General features: G+C 33.5%; 1 protein-coding gene across 1 annotated transcript; it reads right to left on the bottom strand.

The window, feature by feature from the left end:
- Window positions 1-5371: 5371 nt before the first annotated feature.
- On the bottom strand, window positions 5372-13745 carry LOC127735506 (uncharacterized). Its single transcript, XM_052245690.1, has 10 exons — window positions 13484-13745; window positions 12745-12888; window positions 10848-10971; window positions 9798-9940; window positions 9231-9428; window positions 8648-8812; window positions 7582-7711; window positions 6817-6974; window positions 6217-6328; window positions 5372-5908 (listed from the first exon to the last, which is right to left on the bottom strand). Exons 1-10 carry the CDS (start codon window positions 13706-13708, stop codon window positions 5769-5771), a joined length of 1539 nt encoding a protein of 512 aa, XP_052101650.1. The 5' UTR covers window positions 13709-13745; the 3' UTR covers window positions 5372-5768.
- Between the last annotated feature and the right edge of the window lie 3837 nt (window positions 13746-17582).

The raw sequence follows: 17582 nt of genomic DNA, 5'->3' as shown, positions 1-17582 counted from the left end.
TACCTCCATATTTGGTACCCAGGCGGAAACCCAGTTGAAATAGAACAAAAGAATCGAAGCTCTTTGTTAGAGAAGGCGATAAATGCTTACTGTAATGTTTACTATAGTAACACAATTTTTAAAAGTTAATAGAAACAAATAAATGACAGTTTTCGGCTAAATTACGAAGTATTTTATCATAAAAACACAATTTGCATAAGTTTTCAATTTATCTATTACATAATTAAGCAGAACAATTAGATATCAAGTCGACGACATGGGTGTCTATTCAGTTGGATCTAAAAAATGCATAACCTCCGATTTTTTATTTTTTTTTCACCACGGACGGAGAACATATCAATCTATTTGTTCCTTAATTTTCGTTTCTGCCCTTCCATTATGTAACTCAAGAAAAAAATTTAAAAAATGGGTAACAATTGCACCGAAAAGATAAAATCGAGTGCACCTTTTTATGTTAGGGCGTGTTTGAGTTAAATATTTTGTCTAGAAAACGTATAAAGCAAGAGTATTTGATACATCATCTCGCTTCAGATTCTATTATTTTTATATATCAAGGCTGCGGGTTGACTTTATAACATCGAAAGTTCACAGTACTAAAAAATTAGATATATGGGTCAAGTGAAATACCTTTCTAATGCATGAATCACAAAACAGAGTAGGTGTGTTCGAATAGCAAATTTTTACTAAAAGTACTTGACGACTGACTTTTAAGTTGGATCTTAAAAATGCATATCTTCGAAAAAACTTCATTTTTTGTGTGTGATAATTAGGATTTATAGTCTTCAACCACTGAAAATTTTTAGTCTGCCCTTCCACGAAATATTTAATAAGAATTTTTTTAAATGTTTATGAATTTCCGAAAATTCCACCTGACAACCGATCCGACAATAGTTTTTAGTTGACTGAATGCAGACAAGTACATTAACTGATGCTCATTAGCTAGTAGATACATTTGTCTTTTAAAATACACCTGGCATATAAGGATCGTAATGGTGCTATGTGGATAAATTTATCGGTTTTCAAGAGCTAAATTGGAAGCGCGTCATCCCTACAATGGCTTCCATTTTTACGATTGTAAAAATGAACTGGCATAATGGGGAGATAATTTTGACGAAGTAGAATCCTGACTGGTACCAATCACTGTCTCATTGTTCAGGAAAACAAATTAAAATAAACCCGCGTAGACATGATAATCATTAGGATTTATACCGAAAAGCTCTATTAATTTCCTACGGAAGCCGATAAGGGCCATTCAAAAAAAAATTTTTATGTTGTAATTACGACATAACATGTCGTAATAACGACATCACTATGTCGTAATTTCGACATAACATGTCGTTATAACGATATCGCTATGTCGTAATTTCGACATAACATGTCGTTAAAACGACATCGCTATGTCGTAATTTCGACATAACAAGTCGTAATTACGACATCACTATGTCGTAATTACGACATAGCTATGTCGTAATAACGACATCGCTATATATATAAAACAATATGTATTATGATTGCCAAGAGACTAAATGACACAGAAATAAACAACTATAGGTCATCATAATGCCCACAATAATGAGAAAAGCCCCCGCATAGTCAGCTATAAAAGAGGGACGAAAGATACCAGAGGGAGAGTCCCCGAAGTGACAGCTGTTTAACAATTTAATTCAAACGAGTGAAAATAACGGTTTTAATAATGTACAAACAAAGACCGAAACACGAATATGTAACACAGCAACAAATGACAACCACTGAATTACAGACTCCTGACCGCTATCTGATAATAACGACAACCTTATAGTTTAACTTTTCACTTTTTGAAGCGATAGGAATTTCAAAATGGTCGCCATTAAAGGCAAAGTTTGTATCGTAAACAATTTCAAACCTATTTCAAGGTGTCGTAAACAAAACTATGCAACACGTCAAGTGTCTATGCTTCATTTTTTTATGCCAAGTACTCAAGAAAAACACTAGTATTCAATACAATTCCTTTTTAGAGTTGAAACTTTCAATAAATACACTTAATGGACATACTAAGAAATGATCAAAGCCATTGTCTTTTACTTTGATAATATTTATGTTCGTATTTGTTATAACTTATATCATCAAGTTATATATAATCTGAAAGGGGAAAACTGCACACCATGAATACTAGTGATGGTTTTCTATCAACTCATCACACACAACTTGACAGATAAAATAAGTAGATTTCTGATCCTGTAAAAATAATAGATTTCGAAGCCCATCGCCCTAGACCACTTGATCAACTAGCTTTCGTAAGCCGAGTAATGCCTGTCCTGGATATATATATCAATATTTAAACAAGAGGCTGTCAAAGTGACAGCAAACCGGATTTGGACCAACTTGAAAACTGGGCCCAAAAATCTAATATTTGAATACAGGTTTAGATTCAGCATTTGAAAGAACCCTATATATATTTAATTTATGTTGAAATGAAACACAGGTTAATTTTATCCATAATATTTTCTGTGTAAAGAGAAATAACTCAAACTGGATAAAAAGTTCTATACAAATATTTTTATTTTTGATTTTTTGTGTTTTTAACGCCACTTTTAAGCACCGCTTTTGGGCTATTTCGTGGCGGCCAGTTTTTATTGGTGGAGGAAGCCGGAATGCCCGGAGAAAACCACCGACCTTCGATAGGAGAACTGACAATCAGGCCGAGTTCACTTGAAATACTAGAGTTAACTTTACTAACTCGGGTTTCAACAATCCGAGTTTACTCGAAACCTCTCGAGTTAACCCCTCTTACCCCGGTTCCAATCCTCACTGAGCCAGGGTTAAACTCGAGAAACCCTTGAATGACGTCAAAACAATCAGATTTTTTTCCTTTTTTATGCTTAGTTAGGGCCTTACCCTAGAGTTACTTACAGTTGTTCCGAATAGCAACTCGAGTGCGTTCACGTGATACTCTTGAAACTCTATAGTGGACTCTAGAGTTTCAAGTGAACTCAGCCTCCTAGTCAATTAAGATTGGATTTGAGTGCACCCGCACGAGCGAGGTTCGAACTCACAACCTCAGTGTTGACTGGCTAGTGATTACAGTAGTAACTACTTAGACCACTCGGCCACCGAGGCCCCTTCTATAAAATAAGATATGATGCAATTTTTCAAATTATAATCAATAATATAATAACAACAACCAGTGATAACTTAGTTCTCTAAAATTAGATATGATTTAACACTCAAACATTGTTAGAATCAGCATATCAAAGAACCAAAGAATTCAATTTTTGATGAAATTAAACAAAAGTTTAATTTAGGACCCTTTGGACCTCAATGTGGTATTATCTTATTAATGATGAAAAGAAATACAGGTTTAGATTAAGCATTTCAAAGAACCCTATATATATTCAATTTATGTTGAAATCATACACAGTTTAATTTTGGACCCCGATTTGGACCAACTCGAAAACTGGGCCCAAAATCAGAAATCTAAATATATGTTTATTAATAGACAATATAAGCTTAGTTTTTAAAGGAGTTCACTTCATCAAAAAAAAATATATAGCATTCAGAAAATTAGTTTTTACAGAATAACAAACAAACTTGCCACAAAATTCTTCAAACAATTTACAAAAGAAAAGAAGAAAAAAATCTAAAATTTTATTTATCATTAATACAATGTCTTTTCAAAATCTATTAAACTTATCAGTAACAAGAAATAATTGTAACAGGATGCTGTTACAAAGTCTCCCAAACAAAGCTCCAATAATTTGTCATTCCCATGGTCGCCTAACATTGGGCAAAGTCCAGTACAAATTGGTTTGTGATATGCATAGGATTATTGAGAAAAGCTTTTCACATTTATCTAATGTGTTTTCATGAGTACTTGTCTTGGAATTGCTAGAACAATACTTTCTCAGATTTATACACTTTATGATAAGAGTCTCAAACAAGTGAACCTATAAATTAAATACTATGTTTTATTTTTGTAAATATCTTTAATGTATTGCATTTGTGATGTATCACTAAATCATCTTTAAAATTCTTGCCAGTATTTCATATTACCCAGTATTGCCCAGTATTACCAGGTAAAACCCAGTAAAACCCGAGTTTTCCCGGTATTTCCCACTGGGCTGGACAATACTCATACAACCCGGGTTTTTGCCAACCATGTTTTCGGGCCCTAATTATACGGTTTGGGCCATGACCCCAAAACCAATCCCAAATTTCCTTTTAAAGTATGGAACCTTGATGTAAATTTTCATAGAGATCCATTCTTATACACAAATTATTGTCCTGAAACATGAAAAATGCTCGTTTTTGTCCCCTTTTTGGCATCTAATTACTAAACAGCTACGACAATAACACCTAAAATAAACTTTTCTATTGTGGTATGGAATCTTGTGCTAAAATTTAATAGAAATCCATACACTTATACTCAAGTTATTGTCTGTGAACCAGAAAAAAATATTTGTTTTTGACCCCTAATTACTAAACAGCTACGACAATAACCTCCAAAACCAATCCCAACCCTCCTATTGTGGTATTGAATCTTGCGTTAAAATTTCATAGAGATCCATACACTTATACTCAAGTTATTGTCTGCGAACCAATTTATTGTCTATGAACTTGTAAAATTGCTTGTTTTTGGACCCTTTTTGGCCCCTAATTACAAAACGGCTTCGACAATACCCCCAAAAATCAACCCAAACCTTCTTATTGTGGTGTGGAACCTTGCGCTAAAATTTCATTGAGATCCATACACTTACTAGTATACTCAAGTTATTGTAAGCGAACCAAAATGTCTTGGGACGCCGACATCGCCATAACATAATACGAACGCAAAAAAAATTGCAGTCGTATACAAAGCAGGGGTTTCAATCCCAGAACCCCTTTCTGAATTCACTAATGCATATTCAGGTCACCATACGGCTGCCAACAATGGAGAGGGTCCACCTTTATAACTCCCTGAAATATGAACAAGTTGAGCCGAGAATTGTTGATGAAAAATATATATTTTAGGGGTTGGTAGAAAATTCAACAATCGCTCTGTTGAGGTCAAAGTTAGCACTTTAAAATTTATTTAAGAATCGAATGCTTCTATTTATAATTTTATTGGGAAGTAAAAGTATTGACCGAATCACAATTAGTATGAATCGTGGAAGCGCTTCATGTTAAAAATGTGTGCACGATCAACGCTTTTACAACCCTATAAAATTATACAAAGAAGCATTCAATTCTTATAATTACATTTGTATGCTACAACCATGAAATTAAGAGTAATATCAAGATTATCGTTGGTTTTTCTATGCATTGTTTTAACATTGTCACGGATAGCTTTTGCAGCCATAGCTGTTGTATTTTATGCGGAAATAAAATTTGATAGGGAATACTTCTGACTAAATTTCATAAGAACATGGCTAAAATTGCAGATGTAAACTAAATCAATGACTCTAGTTTTTATTACTTTCTTTATTTGTTTGTTAAGAACAATAATTAGAAGTTACAAAAAATGAATTAAAAATCTTTCTCTCTCTTTCTCTCTTCAAATTATAGCTGACATATTGACCCTCTTCGATGAAAATGTATGCTTTGTTATATTATGTGGCATGTCGATATTGACGTATGCATGATAGTCTTTGTCTTGCCAGCTGAAAGCTTATATTTCGAAAGGTTCAAAGGACACTGACTATGCTTGTTAATAAGGACACTGGCCCCGCCAAGCATTACACATGCTCGTTATGAGGACTGTCCTCAAACTAGAATATCCTCTTTCCTTATTACAGTTGACACACTGACATTGTTCACATTATATTACATCCACGTCGTTTGCGACAGATCTGTCGATGTTTGCTAACGTAGTTGCAACTAATTGGCGAATTTTTTTCGCCTGATGTCGAAGACGAAGAAGGAGTTAAAGCAGGGGAATATGTCGACTTTTGTACTGAAAAAAAAGACATCGATACACATTAGTGAAGTTTGATCCTTGTGTGTGGATTTATAAATGCTAGTGATGTAAAAACTGAGCTATAATCAAAATTTCAGATAAACTGATTATTTTTATTTATTATTATTATTTTTGGCAAATTTAAATATATACTTTTAGATGTGGCAATTTTTTTAGTATAAGTGAATACAACTATAAATACAAGTCAAATTTTCTGGAAAAATTAAAACTGACCATTTAAGGCTTGCTGTCATTGATATGATTAGAGATCATTAGATGTTTTTAATAAAAAATAATTTGCTTACTTTGTGTAGGAATGTTGGATTCTTTCCATTTGTCAGTTTCAGAGTTGTAACTATACTGTGGTGTTTTAGTATGGTCGTTTTCAAAGTTCCACCAATCAAAGTTGTATTTTTTCTGTAAAATACGAAAAGGTCGAAATTATTTTTTAAACAGATTGTCATAACACAGCGGTACATCGCCGACTCTTTCAAACAGAGTACTCACAGCTTTCTTACAATTCTGTCAACAAAGTGTTGATTTCTTTATTTTGCAAAAGAAATCCAAACTGGCACGAAACTTTGGAAAAAATAAAAGTATGTTTGTATGACAACGTAGGGAAAGCTATTCAGTTACCAACAGTTATAGTATAAAATACGTTTAACGTTTTTGTCTTACACAAAATAGAAGTAAATTTACTTCTGTTTTGTGTAAGACAAAACATTAAAAATTAAGGACCTGTAATGCTCAGTTGATGAATGGACAGAGAGTACATTTCTGATTCCAGTTTTCCTTTATATCACAGTCCTCTTTCCAATGTGTCCCCTATTTTCTCCCTCCTCCCACTTACTTCCCGATTTTCAATTCCCCTGTCCGTCCCTCATTTGATAAAATAATAAATTTACCAGGTAACTGGGAGTGTCCTCCGTTATACTTTCTTCTGATGGTTTCGTATCTTCTAGTTGTTTCATGAGATCTTTGGTTTCTTCCGTTAGTTTACCTTCTAGTTTTAATTCTTCAGTGAATGCTTCTAACTGTTCCTGGTTCGACTCCTTGTAACACACTGTAATTCGAAGGCAACCCATAAGAAATAGAGTATTTCAACAGTTTTTTTTTAATTTAAAGGTCCGACTCTTTGATATTCTGCGGGATGGGATGGGACAGAATGATTTTTTTCGGATTGTATTTTCTGCTGTTGCTACGCATGCTTATTATTTCCTGTATTTAGTGTTGCAGAATATTCATTTACATCCTGTCTTAGGCAAGGTCATTTATATTCAGGCCAGAATATTCATAACAGATTTCAACTTTATTCTGATAACTGAATTTCCTATATCCTTCCTGTAATCAGACATCACGAATATTGTGGTCATATTTGCTTGTTACTCTAACGAATAAATTTTCCACAACAAATAAGGGTAGTAATTCTTATTAGCAACAGCTCCCACACAGGTTAATATCGGGATAAAACAAGATGAGATAAGGACAACGAAGAGCAAAGTCATTTACAACAATTATTGACATATTTAAAACACAAATAACTTAGCTTATCATATATATTTGCATACTTAAAATTCGCCCATAAAGGCTTCTTATCTACAAAAGTCCATTGCATTATGGATGTTATTAAAATAACATTGCAATGTATAATAATTATTAAGGTTATATACCTCCCAAAAACATTTCTGTAATTAAATTGAAGTTAGCTAATCTAAGAAGGCATCCACCGGTACGATCTGCTAACTCTTCATAAAACTTCTTGGCGTTTCCTTCTGAACTATTGCAAAATACACCATAAACCTAAGGAGATATACATAATAAGTATTAAAGTACTTTTATTATTTTTGCTTTTTCGGTTGCTTTATCATAATTTTACAAAAAAAACAAAAAAAAAAGTTTTCGGGAGATTCTAATTTAATGCTATTTTCTGGTTCTTAAGTCTGTACATTTCAATTGGTATTTGATCAATTTTTATCATCTTTATTTCAGGAAACATCAAAATCGACTTCACATTCACTGAGTTCATCTGGCCGAAGATCACTTAGGGCTTTTGCTATCCCTTTGCGTCCGTCTCCAAAACTTGTGAACCAATTAAAAAAAAAATATGAGTAAAGCAAATTTTTGCCCTGTATCTTGAAAACTAAAATAGATAGACAGAACCTTAAACATATAAAACATGGTCAGCAATGCAAGACATACAAAGTAAAATAACAAAAATACCGAACTCCAAGGAAAAATCTAATCGGAAAGTCCCTTATCAAATGGCAAAATCAAAAGCTCAAACACATCAAACGAATGGAAAACAACTGTCATATTCCTGATATACAGCAATGCAAACATGAGCTAAACAATGTATCTACTGCGTGTTGGAGTTATTGCCAAAAATGCTAATCTAATGAAATGTTTAATAGGCTCCTTATGGGAATTAATGCCTTTCAATATAGTGTTTCTGCTTATTATCTCTAATGATAAGTAGATAGGCAGCAATTGTAAAGAAATAAATCAAGGAGTCTTGAAAGTTTTATAACTGAACTTTTTATCCTGATTTTCAAACAAAATTATCAATTTGACGTATTTTACTCTATTGAGTGATTCACGCTCCTTATGATTTCTAGTTTATATGTCCAGATGCAGTCCTAGTTTGTTCTAGTAACATGCAAATTTGCAAGTCATCATCCAATCACGTTCCTCGCACCTTAAGTATATAGACAAGAGAGTAATATACAATTATCATACCTTTACTCCCATCCCCTTTAAGACATCTAATTCTGTGTGCCAATTGATTTTCTGTTCTGTATAAGATGGTGGGTGTGGCTCACAGTCTCCAATAAGAACCAAAGCCTTGGCAGAATCTTCTGACCAGTCCAGCTGTTGAGCTTTATGTAATGCCCACTCATAACACTGAAATAGAAAATACAATGAATTGGATTTATTGGCTTGACAATTTATTCAATTAAAACTGGTTTTGCGTGTGTTGACAAGTGTGAAACCCCCGTTGTTAAGGTCATCCTAATTTTTCTCATTACTTTTTGACCACAAAATTTTAAATTGAACTTGCAACGAAGACATTATTCAAGGTTTTCTTGAAATTATCAAGAGTTATTACAACCAGCTTAGGTGTGAATTAAAACACAGATATTTTGCAAAGACGAACTGTTAGTTGTGTCACCATACTTGTCCTTGAGAGTTTGTGGATAGCTGCCTCATCAGCAATCGTATCACATCATCGTTATTCTTACATTCGATGACACTTTTAATTTGACTTCTTATTTTTCAAAAGCTCAAAGGGGGATAACTCATTTTAAAACCACATAAGTACCTCTGGTGAATCACCTCCACCAGTTGATGGGGTACTGGAAGCAAAATCTACCAGCTGTTGAACGTCTGATGTCAGGTCCTGAATCTTAATGACGTAGTTATTATAATCACAATAATCACCGTGAGCCATAATTCCAATTTTTATATTTGGTATGTCTCTTACAAGTCGTTGACAAGTTTCTTTTAATTTTGTCCTCACCTACAACCCGAATATTTCTTATGAATTACAAGAAAAAAGAAATAAGCACAAAATAACGAATTTATTTTAAGAGTTTCTTACTGATTTTATTTGGAGACATATACAATTATTTTTTAAATGAAATGCTAAATTCTGTACATTAATTTTGATACATCTGAAATTTGGATTGAAATATCTGGTGCTGAATATTTGACATTTTAACGCAACAATAAATAGAAATATATTTCGACAGTAGAAATATCATATAATATACCAACGTTAGCATAAGTTAGAAGAAAATTTAGATAGCTATTTTTTATTCGTTAAATCCCCCACCCCACCCCATAAAAAAACCCAGCTTATCAGTTGAATTAAAGCAGCCTTACTTACACTCCCAAGATACTGACTCATACTGCCAGTTGTGTCAAAGGAGAACACTACTTCAACATTCTTTCCATTCGTCTCGAAACTTGAGAGGACGGCATCTTTTAAATCACCATCAATAGCTTTGTGATCTGTATCTTGAGCTGGTTCTAAAATAATAATTCAAACAATAGAAAAAAAAGGAAAACGGGAACTTTGCTTCAAAGGTTCATAGTTAACTTGTAATACTGTTTCAACTGTGGCTTAAGAAGAACATACACCAACCAACAGCACTTATATGTCTTTGTTTTCCTTATTAAAATTAGTGATAATCCTGCTGTTCGTCCTCTTGGTAAATGCACTAGACAGTTATTCATATGAATTTTACTTTTGCCACATATGTCTAGATCTGCAAAAGAGGGGATGGGGAGTAACTGGAATAACCCCAACACAGTGTGTGGTTGTTCTAAGTTTGGTTTTCTGAAGTCGATTGTTCAATCTCCTTTTTTTACTTTTTACAGAATTTGATAATCAATTTTCTGCACAATTAATGGATCCAGCTCAAAACACCTCGAGTCTGGAAAAACATGTAAATAAAATATTAAGTTTATAACAGTCAACCATTTCCGAGATTGTTGACAGGCAACCGAAAATTTGTCCCCCCCCCTTTAATATCGACAAGGGCATAGCACAAGGAAAATTGAAGAAGCAAAATACAAATCTGTCCTGAAAAAGCACTTCACTTTATAATACCTGTATAATACACAAAACCCCGATAGGTACAAGAAAAACAATAATTTAAAATAACGTGTCAAATAGTGCTCGCAGTTACTGAAAGCAAGCTCATAGTACTTCTAAAACGTCATGTCGATGAGAAGTTACACCGTCCAACACTTTAATATCAACGACTGTACTAAAAACAAATCCCCCCCCAAAAAAAATCACACACATATCTTATTCTTGTTTCAAATCACAAGTCTATTAACCCTTCCACAACTCTCGCTTATGACCTCTCTGGATTCGCCAGCCACAGTGGTGGGGTAAACTAAACAAAGTGTTACAAGAAATAATTCCTACCTGCTTCTGTTCTGTCGTCTGTTTTGTCGCAGATAGTTACTTCTATAACACTTTCCTCTTTAATACTTGTTTCATATAGTGGTGTGTTACATGGACGATAAAATGTTCCGGAGCTTTTGAATGACTGAAGAGAATATTTAAATTTATTTGAAACTTTAGTAGATTTTAATATACGCAACTTAATTAATTGCATTATTTGAATATGTATATATATGTTGTGTACAAGTTATCATTTTGTACAAATTATAATTTGTACAAAAAAATTGTACAAATAATAATTTGTATTTTGACTTTATACAAATTGTAATTTGTACAAAAAGTGCCTGTACAAATTACAATTTGTACAAAATTCGACTAAAATTCACTTATAACTTGTACAATTATTTATAGTATGGATTTTGTTATAAAAAAGCATTGATACACACTATAGAACATAATAAACCTTATTTACAAAATACAAAAATACCCAGAGACAGCAAATGTAATAGATACATGCATGCCAGTTAATTCTGATAGAACAATAAAAATTGGCCTCAGTGGCAATTCTGATAGTATAGTAGAAATTGACCTCAGTGACAATTCTGATAGAATAATAAAAATTGGCCTCAGTGACAATTATGATAGTATCATAAAGATTGGCCCCAGTGACAATTCTGATAGTACAATAGAAACTGGCCCCAGTGACAATTCTGATAGTATCATAGAAATTGGCCCCCGTGACAATTAGGATGACACTGACGTTGAAAAACCAATCATACGTGCCAGGAACCGTGCGCTGTCTGGCCAACAGATCCAAACCGAATATCTTACCATGAAAACGAAACAGAAATTATCAGAACTTACTGTGGGGTATAATATCATTATACAAATTCTTCAGTATGATCGTATCCCAACTGATCCTCAAAATATCTTATGTGTAATCATTGAATCTGGAGAATTTGGGTACCGCACTGGAACTGCTGTAGGAATTTGAACAGGATATTTGTCGAAAAAATCAAATTGAAGCTGTTAAAGACACATCTGTATTCGCAGCAACGGTTTCTGGGCTTCGACCTTCGCTACGTGAAGCAGATAAAAAGCTTTCAAAAACAGGTGGTTAGGGTTTCCTTTCATGTAAATGCAAAGGGGGAGCAAATGTAAATGTAAAAAGCAAATGATGTTGTGCAATTCCTGATGCCATAATTCACTCACATGCTCAAACAAATGATACAGAACTATTTTTTTTGTATTTTGTAAATAAGGTGTATTGTGTGGTCATGGAATACAACTTCTTTGGTGTGTATCAATGCGTTTTTTTATAACAAGATCCATACTATAAATCATTGTACAAGTTATAAGTGAATTTAAGTCAAATTTTGTACAAGCACTTTTTGTACAAATTACGATTTGTACAAAGTCAAAATACAAATTGTAATTTGTACAATTTTTTTGTACAAATTATAATTTGTACAAAATGATAACTTGTACACAACATATATATTACAGGTTTAATCCACCATTTTCTACATAAGGAAATGTCTGTACCCAGTCAGGAATATGACAGCTGTTTTCCATTCGTTTGAAGTGTTTGAGCTTTTCATTTTGCATTTTGATCATGGACTTTCCCGTTTTGAATTTTCCTTGGAAGGCGGTATTTTTGTTATTTTACTTTTAAGGGTATATTGTTTAAAAAAAATTATCAATTAGTAATCTTTCTATCAACGTATAAAGTCAATTAAATAAAATTATATCAATGAAATAAGTCGATTAATTTGATTATGATTATATCAATAGGACTGTGTTCATTTCAAAGTAAAAGTTAAAACTAAAATATTTGTAGACATTCTAAATTTTCTAATTTTCCTCTTAAACTTTGCCTTTCATTCTCTAAATGAAAATTAATTAATGTAACACTTACTTTCACTTTTTTTGGAGAAACTAAGTCTAGGCGTTCAACAGAAGATTTCAAATCCTCTAATGTACTAATGTTCTGTATATCCACAGGAGCTGAACCTCCTCCAACTACTTTAGCATAAACTTTGATATCTCTAGGAATTACGAACTGTGAATGAAATAAAACTCGTACTTTTGAAGAAAACTAAAGGTATATGCTTAATGCTATAATTATAGTCGATGAACGAGTTGTGGACAATTTCCCTGCATTTGTTTCACTCGCAGGGTCAAATATAAACCCCTAAAATTTGCAAAGCATGGGTTGTCCTCAGCTTAATAAAGAATATTTCGATAATTTTATCTCAAAAAATAAATTTCCGGAAATTTAAGTTTGCGCCCCCCTAACTTAAAATCCTGGATCCGCCCTAGATACTGTTGCTGTTGAAGGATTTTTGATACATAATTTGTATTCGAAAGACAATAATTATACAGCTTTACTTTAATCAGAATATTGGTTTGGGTTAAGGATCGATGTCCTTCTTATATTTTATTTTTTAAGAATAATCAAAATTTTCTAAAATTTGTCAAATTTGCTGTGCTGTGCTGAGCTATTAAATAAGTGAAAATAATTTAAAATATTAATGAAATTTTAGTTAAAAAACACCACAAATATATATATATATACAAATAGAATAAGGGGGGTCCATTCCACAAGCGCCCGTGAACAACAAATATTAAACAAAACAAAAAAGACAAATATTTACCTCTGCTTTTAATATAGTTTCTGGACGAATTCCTAGAAATCCGATTGTTTTAGATTTATCAAGGAATTTTCCTTGGTACTTCACTCTTACTCTCCCGGGGATAATTTCTTCTTCGTTTGCAATCTGTTCATTAATTCTTTTTACTTGTTCAGTGGGTAATAATTTCAAAACTGAAGTACGACCTGTCGGTAATTTCACATAAACATCAACTAACGGAGTTGCCATTTTTTCAATAATATTGTTTAACCGTGTTATATTTACATGTTTATATAGCGACTGAAAGATTTATTCTATATTTATTGTCCAATGAAATATCTCACATTAAAATCTTAAAATATCCTGTTCTATTATTAGACTATACGATGTATCATACAGGGTACAAAAATCGATCGGTTTGCATAATATCGTTATTACAGAACACGTTGAATAAATTCAAAAATGGAAGAGTACATATCAGTAATTGAAAATATCTGAAGCACAGACAATTATTTAATAGTTTCGATTCCCAAATCCGGAGCGATTTTCATGCGAGGGCGGCCAAATCAGAAAATCGATCCGGAGAGCATCTGAGGGCGCCCAAGTCAGAAAACGCTCCGCACTTAGATTACCATAAGGAATAAGGGGGTCTCAAACCGATACTGTTATGAATTTAAAACATCGACCGAAGTGTCTTCAGAAAAAAAAAAACTACGTAGTATATAGAACACATACTGTAACACATACACACACACATGCATAGACAAAATAAAAAAAAAACATTTCGAGATACCACTACGTCCGCCTCGCACTGTAATGCTTGTAATATTGGTCGCTAACCAACCATCGACCCTACAATCAATTAAACAATCTAAATTGTCGTTTATTCCGATGGGATTAACTTTAACCACACCAACCCATTTCTGGTAACAACTTCGTATATTCCAAATAGACATAATGACAGTAACCATGACAATGGACGACCACTCGTCAATAGAGAGATGCCGTCGGGAAAGACGGGAGTTTAAGGGTGATATATTTGTTACCGCCCCAAATTTATAATCCCTATCGGTTCATATGAAATAAAGCTTCGATTTTCTTCTGAAATATCATTTTTCTATATACAAGAAAGCCATACAATATACAAGTATGATAACATTCTGAAAACTTGAGACTTTTTGATTGCCAAATTATAGACTTTGAAAGCGGAGCAGACGAATTTTAGACAACTTTCTATTCAGATGTGGACCTAAGATTTTGAAAAGGAGCGGGGGCACGGTCACGTACATGGCAACATTAAAAGTGGGACTTGTACAGTAAAAAGTCTATGATTAACAATATATACAGCTCCATAAGGGGGGACCGGTTTATCTGACATCCTCCTAAATTCGTCTTTTCTAATTCTCCCGTTACCATAGAACATTATAGTAAAGATAAGGAATTTTTTTTTTATTTTATACAATTTACAATTAAAAGGGACCCGATAAAACTAAAATGTTCACACTTTTTTCAATCGCTTCAAATTTTCACTGCATTACTTTCAAATGTTAGTTTGTTCTTTTTTATCAAACCTTTGAATATGAGACTGAAAGCTGTTAAAAAGAACATAATGATGAATTCTTATCAACATGTTTATTTTTAGTATGTCCCGTCAGAGTATCCTATTAAGGCTTTTTGAGCCTATTCTCTCTGTACTGATGAACTCTAATGATGTTCTTACATTCTAATATAAGTAAACGTTTGCCTCTCATGCATCAAAACTGTTTGTGGGAATGCTGTGGGTTTACAAATTACAAACACACTAAATTTAGTTATTGATTCACATTATATTTGTCAATTGGTGCTTGTGGGGGTTGGTTTTTTTTTCGTCGATATTTTCCCTTTTTTTCAGGTGACATCGCCCATGTACTCTGTTGTCTTAATCTGCAGTCCCAAACGTATCTGATTAAAGATCCTAGCCTCGGCCCTGGAAATAGTATAGAGAATTGGAGAAAATATAATTGAGAGCTTTGACGTATTAAAGGACACAAACCCCAAAAGGATGCTTGAAACGGGAGTCCAGATATTCCGATGTCCCATTAATTAGTCCGATCTTGCTCTGCATCCGATGGTCCTTTGGGACTTCCAGGGACCGTGGTCCATATCCACATTAAGGCTGTCAGACGTCAGAGCAATCAAAGACTACTATTAGTCCGATATGTCAATTATTCGACGCCTTATTAGTGCGACACCCTACTAGTGGACCCAATCTAATTAAAATATAGATCTCTGATATCGTTATGTTCATGCTTCGATGATTAAGCGAGTTACGCTAATTCTAAATTTTAATCATATTGTATTGATCCGACATTCATTTCTTCGACGTTCAGTAGTGCGACGCTCTCGTATTTTAACAATGGATAGTATGCTGTCATCCTGGGTATACATGAAATGTTTGTCACTGGCTGTAAGTTAACAAATCAACCACCAATCAAACATGATACATATGATTAATTGATTGATTGATGGTTGCTTAACGTCCAGTGACAAATATTTCATGTATGTTCAGGACAAGAACAAATTAACAATTCAAAAGAGAACACTAACGGCCTAATTTATAACATTACAATTTTATGAAAACAAACATGACTCACATAAATCAAATCAAACAGTATCAAATTTGGGGAAGGCGATTTTCAGGCCAGAAAATGAGATCTGAAGATAAAATAGCGGCATTCAACTTAAGAAAAGGCAAATTTCTTCTGAGTTTTTTTCACACTATGGTCATTTTAAATAAGCACTAGAATGTACAGTATTACAGTTCCGAGTATAACAATTTCGTGTGTATACTTTGAGGTTGTATTAAACAAAACTGTCGTATTTTTGAACATGCAGACAAGTTTAAAATGTTTGAAAATGACTCAAACGGCAATTGTGGTTGATTTTCTCAGATTTATAGTATTCGTAAAATAAACGAAAAGGAAGACCATTCTTACGGAAGCCATAAAGGGACACATAAAACAAATTTAATCCGTGATCTCGGTTTACCAATCCGTGATCTCGGATTCCCAATCCGCGATCTCGCATTCTCAACCGTGCTCTTGGATTCAATCCGTGATCTCGCATTCCCAATCCGTGATCGCGGTTTAATAATCCGCAATCTCGGATTCCCAATCCGATATCTCGGTTTAATAATTCGTGATCTCAAATTATCCGTTATCTCGGTGTCCCAATCAGGTCACTCTGACCTTGACTTTGACTCCTATGATAGTAAAATCTTGTCTGATATCTGTTGTGCATTACTTTTGTACCGTAGAACTAAGATTGTCACATCATTTGTATGATGATGCATCATGGAAAAGGGATGTGTCAAATATTAGCCATGTAGAAGAATCATGCGATCGGGATGTGTCAAATACCAAAAATCAGGTCACTCTGACCTTGACGCTTGCCCCTAGGATTGTTATTTGTGTTCGGGCTTAACTGTTATCTGGTTAATCAAACTATGTCAAACTAAGAAAATGTGCAGATACATTATAGGAAGTTGATTTGTCAGTAAGATTACGTCATTGTGGCTTTGACCTTTGACCCCAAAAAAGTTATTTGACCTTGAAAATTGGTATGGCTGAAAGCCAAAAATCTCAAAATGTCATTGTCCCAATACTAAATTTCACAGCAGCAACTAAATTGTATTACGGATGGTATTAGTCCCTATATGCGGACAGCTTTAGTTTTATTTGTCAAAGTATAATAGCAGATTGTTAAGATGTTCGCTCCTCTTCCTCTGTTTCAAAATAACAAGCTTTTTTATTGCGAAAGCAATGATACTTTTCCACAGATTCACTTGTAGTACGATGGCCGAAGTGAGCCGACAAAAACATTATTTAAAACTTTTATAGTACTGTACAGAAAGTTTGTACATAGTACTATCTTGTTGTTTTAATTCCGGATAAAAAGATAGTACTATGTACATAAAGTTTGTACATAGTACTATCTTGTTGTTTTACTTCCGGGTAAAAAGATAGTACTCTGTACAGAAAGTTTGTACATAGTACTATCTTGTTGTTTTACTTCCGGGTAAAAAGATAGTACTCTGTACATAAAGTTTGTACATAGTACTATCTTGTTGTTTTACTTCCGGGTA

This window comes from Mytilus californianus, unplaced genomic scaffold, assembly GCF_021869535.1.
Source record: "Mytilus californianus isolate M0D057914Y unplaced genomic scaffold, xbMytCali1.0.p SCAF_3, whole genome shotgun sequence".
Lineage (NCBI taxonomy): Eukaryota > Metazoa > Mollusca > Bivalvia > Mytilida > Mytilidae > Mytilus > Mytilus californianus.
Note: the sequence above shows the minus strand (reverse complement) of the source record. Positions and strands in the feature narration are given on the sequence as shown.